The sequence below is a fragment of the Salvelinus sp. IW2-2015 genome, unplaced genomic scaffold, assembly GCF_002910315.2.
Source record: "Salvelinus sp. IW2-2015 unplaced genomic scaffold, ASM291031v2 Un_scaffold1706, whole genome shotgun sequence".
Classification (NCBI taxonomy): Eukaryota; Metazoa; Chordata; class Actinopteri; order Salmoniformes; family Salmonidae; genus Salvelinus; species Salvelinus sp. IW2-2015.
The window spans coordinates 169,066-182,436 of NW_019943097.1; the positions used below are offsets into that span (position 1 = coordinate 169,066).

The 13,371-nt window shown below is 43.9% G+C and overlaps 1 protein-coding gene and 1 long non-coding RNA gene across 2 annotated transcripts in view; both read left to right on the forward strand.

Annotated features, from left to right (window-relative positions):
• Positions 1 to 656: 656 nt before the first annotated feature.
• On the forward strand, positions 657 to 7,661 carry LOC112071738 (SH2 domain-containing adapter protein E). The gene is given in 5 exon segments (XM_024139174.2): positions 657 to 2,781; positions 5,553 to 5,644; positions 5,646 to 5,674; positions 6,700 to 6,948; positions 7,097 to 7,661. Coding segments are annotated over 5 exon segments (1,152 nt in total). The 5' UTR covers positions 657 to 2,328; the 3' UTR covers positions 7,426 to 7,661.
• Positions 7,662 to 12,132: 4,471 nt separating this feature from the next.
• Positions 12,133 to 13,371, forward strand: part of LOC139024614 (uncharacterized) — a 1,509-nt gene continuing 270 nt past the window's right edge. The window contains exon 1 of the long non-coding RNA XR_011475947.1: positions 12,133 to 12,177. This is a non-coding gene — a long non-coding RNA (uncharacterized lncRNA). The remainder of the gene's footprint in view (positions 12,178 to 13,371) is intronic.

A 13,371-nucleotide genomic window follows, 5' to 3' on the forward strand; every position in this document is an offset into this window, starting at 1 on the left:
GATGAACACCCTTGCCACTTGTACTTCTGCTAGAGCCTAACATGTCCATGAGAATCACTGAAGATGTTGGCAATACAATTACAGAGAAATGTAAATGCTTAGATAACTTACTGTGGTCTCTTTTGAACAGAGTTCGCTGGCTACATTGAATTCTTCAGTGTATGCGTCATAGTAATCAATCTAGCCGAAGTTGAAACTTGGGAGAGAGAGGCAATGAGCCCAAAGTTTTGTTGTAAGTGTAGCTCCAGAAAGCGTCAAATTAACTGACATGTTTAAAAAAGAGGAATGTGTGACATTGACAGTATGGGTTACGCTGACTGTACACAGGTTTTAAATGAAATACACTACGGCAGATCTAAGAGTTACGAGCAAGTCAATAGATAACCTGCGTCGATGGCCTTGTGAATTGTAGAGTGACGTTACCCTCGGCGTTATCGCCTCTAATATTAAATACGTAAACTTAGTGTATATGACTACCAACAGAGAGAGTCAAGTTATCCTAAAGACGGCGGAAACAAGGTTATGCAGCTTAATGTGCTCGTATTGCGCAAGCCAACCAGCTAGAGCTAGCAAGCTAACCCCAAGCTACTGTCATAACTAGCTATTAATTATAATTTAGCTGTCTGGGTTAGTTCGCTAGCTAGCTTGCTAACTAGAGCGAACTAAACAACATCCAGAAACATACCTGCTATTTGGTCAAAGTAGTACAATTCATCAATTTATTTRCGACTTTCGAGTCCTCTTCTGTTGTTTTACTTGYTGTTKATACAGATKATGTTTAAATCGGACAGAAAATACTTCTGAAAGAGCAGAGCATATCCATAATTCGAGACAGACAGATAAATTCGTTAAATACAGCTCCAACCTGTTACCTTTGTGACCGATGCCAGACGAGCCGCCCAGCCCCGCTAGAGGGAATACAGGTATTGGTTGAGCACATAGCAGTAGGCGGTGCCCGCTTTGAATATTGGTGAGTCTGTCTGTCAATCTGTGATTGACTCAGGGGAGAAGTCTTTCAGTGGTCTACATAAATAGAAATACAAAACTTTGTGAATGAAAATGCCTAGTGCTGTGTTTGTCATAATAATAAAAAAATAACTGCTAAGAAAGAGGTAAGCTAATGCAGAAACAAACGAAACGCATCACAACTTGTGGCATGAATCAGTTTGCGCTCCTCAAATTCCAACCGTCCCATACCAAACCGACCAGTGTCTAGGCCGGGGAAAGGGTAACCGTTCCACTTGATCTACCAGATCCCCTGCAGAGGGCGCCTTTAGCACACATTATGACAGATTATTGGCAATTAGAACAGAGGCCTAGGGGACAGTTTGTTCTACTAATTTGAATCAACCCCTGAAATGGCCACGAGAGTATTCGACTCTTTTCCCCATAGAAAATTCTCAACACAAATTACATATTTTCTTATTTTGAAAAAATACTTGTTCTCACTCATTGTGGTGCCAAAACCTGTGAATTCAAGCAGTGTTCATATTTTTGGATGACATTTTTAATTGCAGCCTATTGTGTTGCACACACCAATTTCAAACAATGTAGGTTAATATTGACTATGTTGATGAATAAATATTGGCTATGCGTTGCCAAAGCTACCCTGTCTCCCCCCTGTTAGTGAATAATAACCTACTATAGGCGTTCTTTGACCATTGTGTTGTAGGCTAGTCCACCACCACACCCACTTCCCAACTCCACCAAACTCTTTCCCTCACACACGCACTTCTCTCTCCAGCACTCAGCTTTGACAGCCCGCTCCATACATCAGTCGSTCCGGGAATGGGATCATCATTAGTGAGTGCGAAGAAAAACTTCCAGTTCTTCCGATTCTACGCTCTCCAAAGACTACTCTTCAAACTGCGGGGATAGCTTCGAGATGAAGCGATAGCGACTGTTAGAAATATATATTACAGCGTTTCAAGTTGATGAAAGGAGAGGTAACTTTACGCACTGTGGGACGACAAAGAGAAGGGGGTCAAGCGACAAATGGGGTGAAGTTTGGAGTTTAAATTATGTGAAAACATTTACTACTGAATTTATGGGGTAGAAATCATTATGAATAATTTGTTGAAATAAATTAACATCACAAAAGGGGTCATTCGGATAACATATCAGGCGCGCGGCGCGTAAACGTAGGCCTATGTGGTCGTGGATGAATGTGCTTGGAAAGTTTTATGTAGGCTAACCAACTATTCTCTGTGTCTCGYTTGCGGATGATTTATAAACATTAAGACTAAGTAGGCCTAAGTGAGTGTTATATTAGGATAAGTTTGGAGCCAAAGCTAGAAACCAAAAAACTGCCACTGATCGTAACCAGCKATGGCAAAGTGGTTTAGTTCCGCCATCAATCTGAAGAACGGYACCGAACGGGTCCGCTCRGCCTCGGAGTCCGGCKCTCAACCKCGAACCAGACACGGGTTAACACCGGGGWCCAGTCTGAAGGGGAACCGGGTCAAGGAAAGTGCTGGAGGGATGGGCTCTATACTGACCGGAAGAAACCGGAAAAACTCGGCCATCGAACTGGGTCGGAACGGCTCGGGTACTGGCGGGATCTGGGACAGTCTCATCRCTGGGAAGAGTAGGAAGAATTCCAAGCTCGAGGTGGGGGCATCTGAGGAGCATCGGCCCACCAGGACATCCAGTTTGGCGCATGCGTGCATCAGCAGGATGATCAAGGTGGACAAACAGGACAAGGGTCCCAAACATAGCGGTACAGGTGAACAGGTGGGATCCGAAAACGAGAGGGGGAAGGTGGACATCAAAACAACGATGGTGAGTGGCGCAGAATTGGTACTGACATCTTTGTCAACAAAGTCTTAGATTGAACAAACAAAAATGAAAAAGYCATTTAGTAGTAACAATATATGCTATAATGSTATAATTAGCCCTACAGTGTTATTAGGCTTACTGTAATTCACATTTGATCCTGTTGTTTATTGTCATATYTGTATGGAAGCATATGGAAGCTCGTTCCCGCCACCCAAGTTATGAGATAGTAAMTCATAATTACGTAATAGCATGTMGTGTATGGCCAATATACCATGGTGAACTGTAGTATGGTCTGATATACTACGGCTTTCAGCCAATCAGCATTCAGGACTCGAACCAACAGGTTTATAAAAMGAAATAATGCACGCCCTAGAATGCCCTTCAAGCCAATCAGAAACATGTATTRGACAACGCCATGGTATAACTCATGTTGGACTATGTTTGAGCTGCTTTTGAAAGCAAAAGTCGAATTGAAAACATTATTGACATTGTTGATTTAGATTTTCATAATGGCTATGATGGGAATGGTATCTATTTAGTAAACTTGCTAGCTACTTCAGTGGATGTTGAACACATTTCTAGCAGTAAATGTGTTAAATTATAGCCATGGTATGAAAGGGATAATCAACTCGGGGCTCTGTACGTTCTCTGGAAAATAATCTAACTCCGTCGTGGAAGGCTAGTGCGTCGTGGAAGGCTAGTGCGTCGTGGAAGGCTAGTGCGTCGTGGAAGGCTAGTGCGTCGTGGAACACACCTTCCACGTTGTTCATTATTTTCCATACAACGCATAGCCCCACGTTGATTATCCCTTACATACGTAACGTAAGTCATAATTATGAGATAGTAAATCCGAATAATGAGATACTAAGTCATAATTATGAGGTAGTCGTTCATTATTATGAGATATGTAAGTTATAATTATGAGATAATAATTCTGGATCATGGACATTGAATAGTCCTGCAGGTCACGACCCCTTTTAAAAGGGAAATCTGTGATTCAAAGGGAAATCTGTGATTCAAACATTAACTAAGGTAATCCCCGCCACTTAATTGGTAAACAGCTGAGGAATGGGGCATGTGAAATGTAACCACTCTTAAATACATAGACGCAAGGACTCTCACACATGTAGGATCTTCATTTGATCCTGTATGCTACAGCAGGAATAGAATCCTGCAGCAACAGGAAATGTGAATTATTATGTGGATTATAATTCATGGCCATTTTTTGCTCGGCGCGTAGATACATTTTGCATATGGCAAATCAACGCTGATATTTTAAATGTAAATATACAAACTTTAGAAGCTTTTTAATCCTCAAATAGACTACAAGTTTGCACTTCTGCAAATTCCAAGGCAACAACAAATTTACCAATTAAGATCCTACATCTGTATGGATGCAAGAACTGACCATCCGTGTTCGAACCCTATACAGTGTTTGTTTACAATTACGTTGTTTACAAACAATGGAGAAACACAAGTTATATTTGGTTCTGATGGGGTAATGCCATTTGCTCATGAGGAATTTCTAAGTTACATTCTTCAAGATCAATGGTATATTAGTAATTATTAATTGAATTAAACAGGCACCAACTCACAACAACAAAACTCTTCAGTCCATTAATTTGGAACGATATCACCACAAACTCTCTCTCTCTCTACACACACACACACACACACACACACAAAATCTGTGATTCACGTAATACAGATCGCCTAAACGTATTCTCTAATAATTACTTACTATCTCAGAATTCTGACTTAGTATCTCCTAATAATGACTTACTATCTCAGAATTTCTGACTTAGTATCTCCTAATAATGACTTACTATCTCAGAATTCTGACTTAGTATCGCAATATTATTACTTACTACTCATGATTTTGACATACTGTCTTACTCTAATAACGACTTACTATCTCATAATATGACTAGTATATCATTACAATGACTTACTATCTCATAGTCAGATTTTTTTAAATTAGGTGGGAAACGAGCTTCCAAAATATATGTATGCACTGATATAAAGAAAGAACTGTAGCTCGGAGAGTTGTGATCAGTCTCTCTCTCCCACCTCAGCCTTTGTCTCTACTTCTCCCTCCCCCCCTGTCTCTCTTCCTCACCACACAATGCACTGTGCTTTTATAACCCGCTGCATATCATGCCACTGTACAAAAAACACACCAATGAGACCTAACCTCATTCCCCAGTCTGTCTTCCTGGTGTCCCTTCCCCTCCTTTTCCCTAACTGCTGTCACAACACACACACGCAGCACCCACACACACACACACACAACACCACACACAACACACACCACAACACACACACACACACACACACACACACACACACACACCAACACACACACACACACACACCACACACACACACACCACACACACACACGATACCTCTTTCTCCTCCTATATTTCTTCCCCAGTGAAGGCTATGTGAGGCATCACCTAACATGTTGTGACTGTAGCTCTCCCACTGGTAGCTCAGATCACTGTGGCTCCGCTTTGATGAAGACATACAGGCAGTCAGACAGACACGTAAACACTGACACACACGAGCCATGGGAGGGAAGACACACACAGAGCACAGAGCAGGGGGAGATTCCCCAAGAAACATTCCCAGATCGACCAGGGGACTTTCCATACCAACTAGAGTTCCAGGTTAATTCATAGGTTATTGCAATTACTCTCTGGCAGAAGCCTACAGTATAGTACTGTGAAGGTTAGTGTGAGTATTTACAACTTCTTCTCCCCGCTGTGTAGCTGATTATTCTGGAGGACTATGCTGCACCGTTTGAGCAGAGAAACGAGGGAGAGAGGGAGGCGGAGAGGGAGGGAGAGAATGATGGATACATGGCCCTATGACGCCAGGTTATTCATCACAGGTCAGTAAGGTCAGGGGTCAGATCTTGTCCTGGAGAGCTACAGGGAGTCCAGGCTTTTGTTCCAGCACAGCGCTGATACACACTGGCTCAGTTAATCAACTAATCACAGAGACCTTGATTAGTGGGATCAGGGCTGGAGTTAGTGCTGGGCTGGAACAAAAGCCTGCACTCCCTGCAYCTCTCCAGAATCAAGGTTGTAGACTGCTGCTGTAAAAAAGGTTTTTAAAGGATCGGACTAGAACGAGACCCTCCGCTCTCTCTCCCCTGACWTCCTCCCTACTGGCGGTTGCTATGGGAATGGTGTTGTGCTGRGACAATGGGTGCAGCTTCCTCTTGGATTTCCTGTCTCCTGCCTCTGTTTCCATTCTCTGGAAAGGAAGTTACCTCCAGTTTCTTCCCCCCACCCCTTCCATATTACTTTACTTTTGTGTGAAAAGAACCAAAAGACCCCCACCTCCCATCCCCCTCCTCCTGGTCTCACCCAATCACTTCCCAGAATTCAGGAAGAGGTCKGTTCTGTCATCCAATCAGGCGCTGTGTTGACCTTTCTTCCCATAGCTCCATTGTTTAGTCACACAATAGCCCAGACACACAGTCTACCTGACGGCCTCCACAGACATGTCTGACCACATCACAAGCTACGAAGCTTTGTGTTATACTCTTAGAAATAGGGGTTCCAAAAGGTTTCTTCGGCTGTCCCCATAGGAGAACCATTTTTGGTTCCAGGTAGAACCCTTCCTGATCAAGGCAGTACTATTTTGGGTTCCATGTAGAAACCTCTGTGTAAAAGGTTCTACCTGGAACCAAAAAGGGTTCTTCTAAGGGTTTTCCTATGGGGACAGCCGAATAACCCTTTTAGATTCTAGATGGCATAGTTTTTTCTAACAGTCTACAACTGAACAATGGATCACAATCATGTCACATTAGCAGTAATGTTGCAATGGCAGAGTTGGGGGTTTGATATCCACATGGGCCAAACAGGCCTACCAAATAATGACCATGTTATTGTTCTTATGACTTTGTAGGTATTCGTAGGCGGGGCTCCAAGGACCTGCTGAAGGTGTGTGTGCTGCTTCCCAAGGGAGATGGAGAAGGGGGCAAGCCCGCACCCCCCCAAATCTACGACACTCCCTACGAGGGGCTGCTGGAGACGGATGGGGAGGCAGGAGGGGTGTGGATCCCTGTGACACGGCCGGAGTCTGATCCTCGCCCCCCTGGAGAGTATGAACATCCTTGGGAGTGGAGGAAGGAGGACATCGTCAGAGCACTGACAGGTAGATAGATATATGTTTTCCAGAGGGAGGGAGGTAAAGGGAGGGAAGGAGGGAGGTAGAGAGAGGGAAGGAGAGGGAACATATTGGACACAACAATGATACACAAACATACACAGTTCTCTGTCTCTCTGTCTCTCTGTCTCTCCAGCCCAGTTTAAGAAGGGAATGAGCAGTTTGCCCCCTAAAGAGGAACCTCCTCCACCCATCAGACAGCAGACTCTCAGTCATCAGCAGACCCTCAGACAGAAGACCTGGAACAAGAAAGTCCTCGTCCCCTCTCCCTCCTCCCCTACTTCCCCCATTCTCAAACTCTCTCCTCCCTCACCTCTCTCTCATTCCTCTCCCCCCTCTCCCACCTCTCACTCTTCTCCCACTCCCAAACATGCCCCATCCTCTTCTCCTCCCTCCACCACCTCCACACCRAACGRAGAGACAGCCAAAGTGGACCCCACCCTGCCCCTGGAGAKACAGAGGTAAGGGAAGAGGAGAGGGWGAAGGGAGAGGCTGGATGGGGGGGATTGAGATACACTATATATACAGCAGTATGTGGACACCCATTCAAATTAGTGGATTCGGCTATTTCAGCCACACCTGTTGCTGACAGCTGACAGCTGTATACATTTGAGCACAAAGCCATGCAATCTCCATATAGACAAACATTGGCAGTAGAATGTCTTACTCAGTTACTTTCAACGTGGCACTGCATCAAATCAAATCTTATTGTTCACATACACATATTTAGCAGATGTTATTGGTCACATACACATATTTAGCAGATGCTATTGCAGGTGTAGTGAAATGCTTGTGTTCCTAGCTCCAACAGTGCAGTAGTATCTAACACTTCATAATACACACAAATCTAAAAGTAAAGAATGGAATTAATAAATATATAAATATTAGGACGAGCAATGTCGGAGTGGCATTGACTAAAATACAGTAGAATACAGTATATACATAAGAGATGAGTAAAGTAGTATGTCAACATTATTAAAGTGACCAGTGATTCCATGTCTACAGTATGTACATAGGGCAGCAGCCTCTAAGMTGCAGGGTTGAGTAACCAGGTGGTAACCGGCTAGTCATAGGATGCCACCTTTCCAACAAGTCAGTTCGTCAAATTTCTGCCCTGCTACAGCTGCCCCGGTCAACTGTAAGTGCTGTTATTGTGAAGTGGAAACGTCTAGAAGCAACAACGGCTCAGCCGTGAAGTGGTAGGCCATGCAAGCTGAAGTGCTGTAGGGCATAACGCCTAAAAATCGTCTGTCCTCGGTTGCAACACTCACTACTGAGTTCCAAACTGCCTGTGGAAGCAACATCAGCACAAGAACGGTTTGTGGACTCTGGAGCAGTGGAAACGTGTTCTCTGTAGTGATGAATCACGCTTCACCATCTGMCAGTCCAACGGACTAATCTTYGTTTGGCGGATGCCAGGAGAACGCTACCTGCCCCAATGCATAGTGCCAACTGTAAAGGTTGGTGTTGGAGGAATAATGTTCTGGGACTGTTTTTCATGGTTCAGGCTAGGCCCCTTAGTTCCAGTGAAGGGAAATCTTAACACTACAACATACAATGACATTCTAGACGATTCTGTGCTTCCAACTTTGTGGCAACAGTTTGGGGAAGGCCCTTTCCTGTTTCAGCATGACAATGCCTGTAAGGGGGTGAGTGACTGGTTGCCGGGAAGTCAGGCGCAGGAGATCAGAGATGGGTGATAACAGGAGAACTTTAATATACCCCCTGGCCCAAAGGCACAGGCGAGGCAGCACAAAGCACAACCACAGTAACATGAACCGGATAAACAAAACAAACAAACCTAGGTTTAAAACAAACCTAGCGCAAGCCAGCCTGTAGCGTAACACCCTACACAAAGAACAATTCCACACACAGAAATGTGGGAAACAGAGGGTAATATACATTTAGTCTGATGAGGGAATGTGAACCAGGTGTGCGGGAAAACAAGACAAAACAAATGGAAAATGAAAGGAGCGGCGATGGCTAGAAGACCGGTGATGTCGACAGCCTAAACGCCGCCCGAACAAGGAGAGGGACCYACTTCGGCGGAAGTCGTGACAATGCCCCTGTGCAGAAAGCGAAGTCCATACAGAAATGGTTTGTCGAGATCCGTGTGGAATATCTTGACTGGCCTGCACAGAGCCCTGACCTCAACCCCATCTAACACCTTTGGTATGAATTAGAATGGCGACTGCAAGCCAGGCCTAATTGCCCAACATCAGTGCCCGACCTCACTAATGCTCTTGTGGCTGAATGGAAGCAAGTCCCCACAGCAATGTCCCAACATCTAGTGGAAAGCCTTCCCAGAAGAGTGGAGGCTGTTATAGCAGTAAAGGGGGGACCAACTCTATATTAATGCCCATGATTTTGGAATGAGATGTTTGACGAGCAGGTATACACATACTGTTGGTCATGTAGTGTAGCATGATGCCGCCACCACCATGCTTGGAAATATGAAGAGTGGTACTCAGTGATGTCTTGTGTTGGATTTGCCCCAAACAWAATGCTTTGTATACAAGTTCATTTCTTTGCCAAATTTCTGGCAGTTTTACTTCTTGCCTTATTGCAAACAGGATGCATGTTTTMGAATATTTTTGTTCTGTACAGGCTTCCTTCTTTTCACTCTGCCAGGTTTGTATTGTGGAGCAACTACAATATTGTTGATCCATCCTCAGTTTTCTCTTATCACAGCCAATAAACAATGCAACTTTTTTAGTCACCGTTGGCATCATGGGGAAATCCCTGAGGGTTTTCCTTCCTTTCCAGCAACTGAGTTAGGAAGTACACCTGAATCTTTGTAATGACTGGGTGTATTGATARACCATTCAAAGTGTAATTAATAACTTCACCATGCTCAAAGGAATATTCAATGTCTGCTTTGTTTATTTTTACCCATCTARCACTAGGTGCCCTTTGCGAGGCATTGGAAAACCTCCCTGGGCTTTGTAGTTGAATCTGTGTTTGAAACTCACTGCTCTACCGAGGGACCTTACAGATAATTGTATGTGTGGTGTACAGAGATTAGTTAATCATTAAAAAACACTATTATTGCACACAGATGGAGTCCATGCAACTTATTATGTGACTTGTTAAGCAGATTTTACTCCTGAATTTAATTTTAGGCTTGCCATTTAAAAATGGCCCCCTAACCTTCAATATGACATTCATCCCATCCATTTAACTGCTCTGCAAGCTCGTAAACCGGCTTATTGTATGTTTGTTTCTCCCTCTCTTCTCACCCGCCCCCCCTAGCTGGTACATGGCAGTGTGAATCGCCAGCAGGCAGAGGGCTCCCAGCCTCCAGCGCTGCAGGGATCTAGCTTCCTGTTAGAGACAGCGAATCAAGGACTAGGCAAGATACTCCATCGCCGCTCAAGTGAGTGTGATTTGTGTAAGTGTGTCACTTATCACTCTTCAGTGAGACTCATCATTAACCACTTTAACACACCACAGGACATGGAGGGTGAGCAGTGTTGCGCAATAAACTTAACCCCAACCCTTTGCTAGCAGTACAGACATCCAGGACTGTATCCTCTAGTTATGTAGGCCACTTTATGTTTAACATACCCTACAGTACTCATACTCATATGTATAATACCGTACTCTATAAACATCTACTGCATCTTGCATGCCGTTCTGTACCACCCACTATGTCATATATCTTTATGTACATATTCTTTAATCCCTTGTACACTTGTGGTGTGTATATAGGTAGTAGTTGTGGAATTGTTAGGTTAGATTACTTTGTTGGTTATTACTGCATTGTCGGAACTAGAGCACAAAGCATTTCGCTAACACTCGGCATTAACATCTGCTAACATGGTGTATGTGACTAATAAAATTTGATTGTTGATTTGATTTGATTTGTAGCTATAGCTCCGCATCCCCCCTGTTACTGAAGTATTATGGTTGTTCTCTTCTCTCTCTTCGCTCTCTTATCTCTCTCTCTCTCTCTCTCTCTCTCTCTCATCATCTAATCTCTCTCCTCTACTCTCTCTCATTCTCTTCTCTCTCTCCCTCATTCATCTCTCCTTTTCCTCTCTCTCTGTTCTCTCTCTATTTCTCTCTCTCAATTCTCTCTTCACCTCGTCGCTCCTCCTCTCTTCTCTCTCTCTACTGTGCTCTCTCTCTCTCTCTCTCGTCTCTCTCATCTCTCTCTGCCTCTTCTCTGCTCTCTCTTCTTCTCTCTCCTCTCTCTCAGGACCAGTCAGTGGTTTGTGTCCATATCATCGGTGGCCCAAGACCTAAGGCAGTGAAGTGGTCTGGGTTATACCCTGGACCAGAGGTATCTGTGTGTTCAAACAGTATACCAGAGGTGGTGCATCAACTACTGTAACACACAGACTGCCCTTCGGATTTGGAGCTGAACACATGACCCTTGCAACACTGTCGCCCAGGCCACACTGAAACACACGTGAACACATTCACACAACACCACTGCAAAGGAAGCTAACAGTTGTCTCACCCAAACGCCTGAGAGGCTACAGTATTCATCTGATTTTCTCACAATGGCAACAACCTAGTGGTCAAACCCTCACACTACATAGCACAGAGAATGTTTCAGGTGGGAATAATGTTCTATACTATATATTATGTCATGTTTCATGTGGACCCAGAAAGAGTGGCCTGATGCTTTTGCAGCGTCTAATGGGAGCCTGATGAATACCAAATGCCAAATGTTCAGCTAGTTAGCCTAAGTACCTGCTGTGTGTCGTGTGCTCTGGATAAATATTAGGTGCCTCATTGATTTGATAGCTGTCCTGTATTATCATCAGAGCACTACAGTATGGGTGCCTGTTAGACAGCAGGTATGATCTGTTTTTTGATGTGAATGTATTTGCACATTGGATGGTTTCTGCGAATGACCCAGGCTTGTTACTGTAATCCCAGGCTTGTTCTGTAATAACCCAGCTTGTTACTGTAATATCCCAGGCTTGTTATGTAAAAATTCCCAGGCTTGTTACTGTAATACCCAGGCTTGTTCTCTGATATGTACCAGGCTTGTTACTGTATAAACCAAGGAAGGCCAAAGCTTGGAATTGTAATTCCCAGGCTTGTAATGTAATAACCGCATCCAGGCTTGTTACTGTAATAACCCAGGCGTGTCACTGTAATAACCCAGGCTTGTTACTGAAATAAAAAACCCAGGCTTGTTACTGATAAATAACCCAGGATCTTTACTGGTAATAACCCAGGCTTGTTACTGTAATAACCAGGGTGTTACTGTAATACCCAGACTTTGTTCTACAACAATGTATGAAAATACTGTAATGTTGACTGGAATAAAGTGAATGTGCATTTAGTTTCCTCTGTTTTTTTAGATAAAGCCAAATTAATAATTATGACACACAGCCACACACACATGCACAACACACAGCACAACCCACCACACACACACACACACACCACCACACACACACACACACACACACACACACACACACACACACAAACACACACGTACACACACAAACCACATGTACACAAACACAAACACAAACACGCACACACTACGGACAACACACACACCACACACAAGCACACAGATGCGCGCACACAGGTGCCATGTCGTGGGCGGTTTCTTTTATTTCTCTTCTCGGCCGCATGCTTTCCCCGGTTCCGGGGCTCCATTCCTGGTTAGTTGTTCTCCTCTTCTTCAGGGGAGATCATCACCCACCAAGTCATATGTGTTTTCTGTTCTGTATCTGTGTGTGTGCGCGCATCTGTGTGTGCTTGTGTGTTGTGTGTGGTGTGTTTGTGTGTGTGCGTGTTTGTGTTTGTGTGTACATGTGTGTGTGTGTGTGTGTTGTGTGTGTTGTGTGTGTGTGTGTGTGTGTGTGTGTGTGTGTGTGTGTGTGTGTGTGTGTGTGTTCGTGTTGTGTGTGTGTCGTGTGTGTGTGTGTCTGTGTCATAATTATTAATTTGGCTTTATCTAAAAAACAGAGGAAACTAAATGCACATTCACTTTATTCCAGTCAACATTACAGTATTTCATACATTGTAGACACAGTCTGGGTTATTACAAGTAACACCCTGGGTTATTACAGTAACAAGCCTGGGTTATTACAAGTAAAGATCCTGGGTTATTGCAGAAACAAGCCTGGGTTATTTCAGTAACGCCTGGTTATACATAACAAGCCTGGGTTATTACATTAAGAAGCCTGGGTATAGTTACAATTCCAAGCTTTGGCTCTTGGTTATTCGTAACAAAGCCCTGGGATATTCACAGTAACAAGCCTGGGTTATTTAGTAACAAGCCGTCTGGGATATTACATGTAAAAGCTGGGATATTCAGTAACAGCCTGGGTTATTACGTAACAAGCCTTGGGATATTACAGGGTAAAAGTCCTGGGTAATTGGAGAAACATCACTTGTGAAATTATCATTTCACATCAATAAAAAGATATTATC